This window comes from Anneissia japonica, unplaced genomic scaffold (genome assembly GCF_011630105.1).
Source record: "Anneissia japonica isolate Jap-2015-1 unplaced genomic scaffold, ASM1163010v1 scaffold3867_len840240_cov202, whole genome shotgun sequence".
Lineage (NCBI taxonomy): Eukaryota > Metazoa > Echinodermata > Crinoidea > Comatulida > Comatulidae > Anneissia > Anneissia japonica.
The window spans coordinates 560,151-565,406 of NW_022715965.1; the positions used below are offsets into that span (position 1 = coordinate 560,151).

Below are 5,256 nucleotides of genomic sequence, written 5' to 3' on the forward strand. Positions count from 1 at the left end.
TTATTATCGAGCATCTATGAACTCCAACCATGGAGGAATATTCTAAACTTATTCCTCCACGCTGGAACCAACTACCTAGCAACATAACTTAATGCTGTCACTTAAATAATTGGTCCCTTTTTTGTTAAATTTACCATACATTTCTCAGTTACAATTTAGCACTGTTATACTATATTTATGTAAATTGTATCAGAACCGCAAAAACCAATGTCTTTGCTTTGGTTGTGTCATCCAGAATAACAAATTGAAATAAATAACATATAGGTCTCTGTGTATATGACGATGGCCTTGTTAGCTAAAAGTTAAAGGTTGAGCCCCACAGAGACATTTTTATATATTTGATACCGCCTTTTGTTGAACGATAAACATATCAAACAAAAGTATTGCCCAGGGATCTAAAAACACTATTAATAACACAAATCTCGAAGACGGATGTTTTTGAATGTATTTTGTAACTATCTTAAAGTAAATTCCAATTGAACACAGTGGAATAAGGCTCTCAGGGTGTGCCACAGGCCCAGTGGGTGGAAAAGGTTGCTCATTGTTTTATACTTTCATTGTTTATTAACCCTACTGCCCCTTATTTGATGATACATTTTTTTTTTATAAATCTGTAAACAAGTTATCAAAAGCAAATGTATTACCGGTATGTTTTACATTATTGGGTTTTAAATAATGCTACATTATTCAGATAGAAGCCGATAGGCTTTACAAAAAACTGTAGCATAAACCAGAAAGACGGATGTTGGTACATTTTTGTCAATACTCTTAACAAAATAGGATAAGGCTCTCGGACTAGAACGCACCCAAAGATATTTCCTCATTGTTTATAATAACTTGTTATTTATTTAACCTATATATCTAGTATTGCGAAATACAGCTGCACATGTACCTGTGATAAGATCAATTACTGCAGATATGGATTAGATTGGATTGGATTTATTCGGTGTAAACGCCTATAGCCCACGAAAGTCTAGAAGAAGACTTATTTCCAGCAGGGTTCTTCTGGCGGTGACTGGGCAGTACACCGGGAGCCAATCCCCTACTCTTTTCCGAAGAGTGTACTGCGTTCTTTAACGTGCACATGGGTCATCAATGCATACGGGACCAACGGCTTAAACGTCTCATCCGAAAGACGGTGCGCTATTAGAACTAGTATTCCAGCCCTCCAGCTGAAATTCAAGGAGAGACAGCGATGGAAATTGAACCGGGGACCTAGAGATCTCCACAGTTCAGCGCACACACCAGGGGCAGATCCAGAGATGTCCAAAAAGGGTGGGGGCGGGGGTGGTGGCGAAAGTTGGGCCGATCGAGACAACACAGTCCAGGGACATGCCCCCGCGAAATTTGTGTGTTCTATACACCCGAAAATATCATTTGAAGCGTTCTGGGCTATCATTTTTTTTTCTTTCTTTTTTTCTTTTCTTTTTCCCTCCCAAAAGGAGGTGGGGGCCGGGGCCCCCTAAATCCGCCTCTGCACACAGTGGCTACCACCAGATTAGCCGACTGAGCTAAGCTGCTCTCGATAAAGATAAATGTAGTTCAAAATACAAATACGCGCCAAATTATTATACATATAGGTCTACCGACCTTAATAAAAGTGCTTTTTCAAGAGGGGGATTCATCAATTAAGTACGGGAGGGGTTGCTTTCACAAGTGGGCGTCACGCAGACATCTCACCGACTACTTCGTTGTATCACTACCTTCTGCTTCACACGCGGTATTATAGAAATATTATTACTTTTATAAGTAAATTTATAAACGTGTTTTGGTATTTGTTTCTTAGTTTGCGGCTTAACATGTTTTGGTATTTGTTTCTTAATCTGCGGCTGAACATGTTTTGGTATTTGTTTCTTAGTCTGCGGCTGAACATGTTTTGGTATTTGTTTCTTAGTTTGCGGCTTAAATTGTTTTGATATTTTTTTTTTAGTCTTCGGCATCCAGATTCCATGATTAGCACTATGTGTCCCGGCTCCCATTTGTTGCCTAATACGCTTATTCATTTTACTTGGGGCCTCAGTATGAAATTGGCATTCTACACTATTATTTGCAGTAGGTGTGTACGACTTACGAGGACCTTTGACAACTTGTCCGCCTACGCAATTACGGCGTACTTCTGCCGTCATATTACGGAATCGCCGAAGGTCCTCTTTGAACGACGGACCATATTCAATGATGCGTTCTTTCAATCGTTCCACAAAGAAATTATATAGCATTGTATCAGCGTGATTCCATTCGCGAGCTTTTTGACGCAACTCTTCTGGCATTGCTACTTTTTTGGAGTCAGGCCTTTCATTCCTTGGAAGATACACTAAATCTTCAAGTCTCCAACAAAGTACTTTGCTTAGTAGTACTAGAGATTCGTCGTAGTATTCGTTTATAAGTACTAGATCCATATCTTTATTTATTCTAGCAATTGTCTCATTTATAACCTTATCATTCAAAAGATATTCTGCATTTAAGCCAAGATCAAATATCTGGTCATTATTAATATAATGGATAGATGCCGCCTTAGGGTATTGTTTAGGATTCAGAAGGAACTGTTTTATTTTTTCATAGTACCTGTAAGTATGGTTAGGCCTACTTCTTTGGCGTGGTATATTTACAAATTGTCCAGTTCCAAAGAATACAAAAGCCGATTCAAATTGCTTTGATGGTTCTCTCAGCAGTGTTATGTGAATAGGATCTGCTTTCATAAATCCATCTATAACTTTACGATCATAACGAACATGTAAAGTAAATATGTTGTATTTGTAATTTGTGTAGTCTCCTCTGGTTACATTCGGTGGCGGAAGAAACGCGTGATGAGATAGATTGTTAAATCTCCGGTTTCCGTAATGTATAGATTGCCTTTCTCCTATTTTCCTTACAAAGGCGAGAGAATTTCTGTAACCATATAGTTCGATAATCCTTGCGAGAGTTGTGCTTCCGGTTTTGTGGGTTTTCAAGAACACTACCGTTTGCTTAGGACTGCACTTCTTAAATACTTTCTGTACCCTAGAGTCAAGAAATAAATTTAAACTCAAATTAGAATTCAACTATCTTTATAGAGAGTCATAAATCACAATAAAGCCTCTGATAAACTATATTATTTTATATATAATTTCAAAAGTGGTTATATTGGGAGTCTTTTATGCCAAATTAGAAAAAACTCAACTAATCCAAACTAGTCGAGACATACCTTGAGCTTGCGTTTAGAAGAAACACGTCAACGGATCTTCACACATTTGCAACGAAATTAATACGAGAAAAAAATTAATTAAAAAGAAAAAATCATTTCCAATACCAACACCGGCATTATTACGTTACTTTTACTTTTACAATTACTACCATTACTATTATTTTTACTAGTGTCCGGACATTAGATTACCACATTCAAGAACAATTATTTATACGATAACACATCAGGCAGGGTAAAAACGTCTCTCCTATATTTTTCTGACGCAAAGCATTACTCCTATATTTTCCTGACAAAACAATATTCATTTTCCTGACGCAAAACATATGAAAATAGCATTTGAAGTACCTGCTGCGTCTAAGGGAGCGAAGTTCAACACTAGTCACTAAACGTAAGCTGGGTGGTCTAGTGGTTATCCCACTTAAATTACTTTACTAATTTTTTTAGCAAGTATTGAGATTGTACTGAGAATTCGGTACGATAACACGTCAGGTTGAGCAAAACATCACTCCATGATATTCTCCAGGCACCGAAATATTACTGTTATATATCAAACGTATTTGAATATCAATAATGGCTAGTTAACAAAGTTGAATTAAACATGAAATCATCGGCACAATTTGAAAATTAGATTATAGCCCAAAATGAACATGCTGTTTATCAACGGCTAACATAACAAAAACATACGGGTATGTTGTAATAGATTCATGTACAAATGAATCATCATCGGTATAATGCTATTTAATTATATTAATAATATTTTTTAAAATCACTGTCGATGAATGCTGGTAAAACTACATTCATTGAATAAACTTTCTAGAGGTTGTATCATAAAGGGTAAATATATGCCTAGACCTACATACTTCTGTAACTGTCAATGTTTCCACGTTTTATTCTGGCACAATAATAAAAACAAACTGAAAAATTATGTGCTGTAAAATTTCCATTGGCAACGATTTGTTTTTAAATTCAAAATTACATGCGCAAATTAAACATTACATTGCTGTAATGTTTAAGACAGAACAAAATAATATTCAAAATTCATTAGTAGGCCTATTTAAAAAAAAATCAATTGTTCAATTCAAAAACATGTATTCAAATGTAAAGCACAGAGGTTAGATACTTTATCAGACTTGTCTGATGAAACAACTTTTCTGTCGTGTTTGATAGGCAAAAATCCGATAACTTACCGTTGAAGCTGAGGTCTTGGTGATTGAAATGGTACAAATACCATTGTTGAAATTGACAGGTTTAACCAAACACAAACGAAGAAGGAAACAATATTTAACAACACCATGGCTTCCTGTAGAAATATAATTACAAATTTAAAAGCTATAAATATTTTATCTAATAAAAGCCTACGAAATACGTAATGTAAATGAGTACAATACCTTAATTCGTAACATAATGCCTCGTTTGAGTTAACTGATAAACAACTGTTTCTATAAATATATTCAGCTATACAATCTGCCAATCTGCTTGATCTAAAAAAAGTCAAGCGATTTCATTTATTTATTTATACGCAACCTTCCAAAAAGAAATAAACGGTATTCCTTCCATGTTGCATCAGTCGGCAGCTGCGTTACTTCTCATGCAAATCGAATCGGCACTATAAGAGACAAGTCTTCATAAGCTAAATCGGACTTATTCTGTGTAATAACTTCCAAAATTAATCAATTATTCTGGCGTATTGTAGCCTTCGATATCAGATCAATGGAACTAATACCTTAATATGCGAAGACCGACAACTAATTACCATAACTCAAAAGAGGGCGCCAAAATTATACATTTATTTTTAATTAAATAAATATTTTATATCTATTATTAAATATAGTATGCATTGCAAATGTTTTCCCAAAACGTTATGGTAAAAAGTATGCTTTCTTATTGTAATAGCACAAGTATGACATCGTTTGTGATTGTACTTTTAAACAAAGATTTAGTTTCATATGAGATAAAGTCAGTAATGCTAATTTTAAAGCTAAAAGTAATTTTCTCCCACCTTCTTTAGTCATACAGTATATGTTTTATAATGATATATGTCTAAACAAATCAGCAAATTGCGATTTTCTTTAGAT

General features: G+C 35.1%; 1 protein-coding gene across 1 annotated transcript; it reads right to left on the bottom strand.

The window, feature by feature from the left end:
• Positions 1 to 18: 18 nt before the first annotated feature.
• On the bottom strand, positions 19 to 4,764 carry LOC117109502 (galactosylceramide sulfotransferase-like). Its single transcript, XM_033251869.1, has 4 exons — positions 4,570 to 4,764; positions 4,369 to 4,481; positions 3,182 to 3,217; positions 19 to 2,997 (listed from the first exon to the last, which is right to left on the bottom strand). The coding sequence occupies exons 1-4, from the start codon at positions 4,582 to 4,584 to the stop codon at positions 1,677 to 1,679; spliced, it is 1,485 nt and encodes a 494-aa protein (XP_033107760.1). The 5' UTR covers positions 4,585 to 4,764; the 3' UTR covers positions 19 to 1,676.
• Positions 4,765 to 5,256: the final 492 nt, after the last annotated feature.

Bases quoted from the DNA above. Each gene is read 5' to 3' on its own strand.
- LOC117109502 (XM_033251869.1), bottom strand. The intron at 3,218-4,368 runs GTAAGTTATCGG...AAATGTGTGAAG, and splicing joins CCAAGACCTCAGCTTCAACG to ATCCGTTGACGTGTTTCTTC. The intron at 2,998-3,181 runs GTATGTCTCGAC...TCTTGACTCTAG, and splicing joins CTTCTAAACGCAAGCTCAAG to GGTACAGAAAGTATTTAAGA.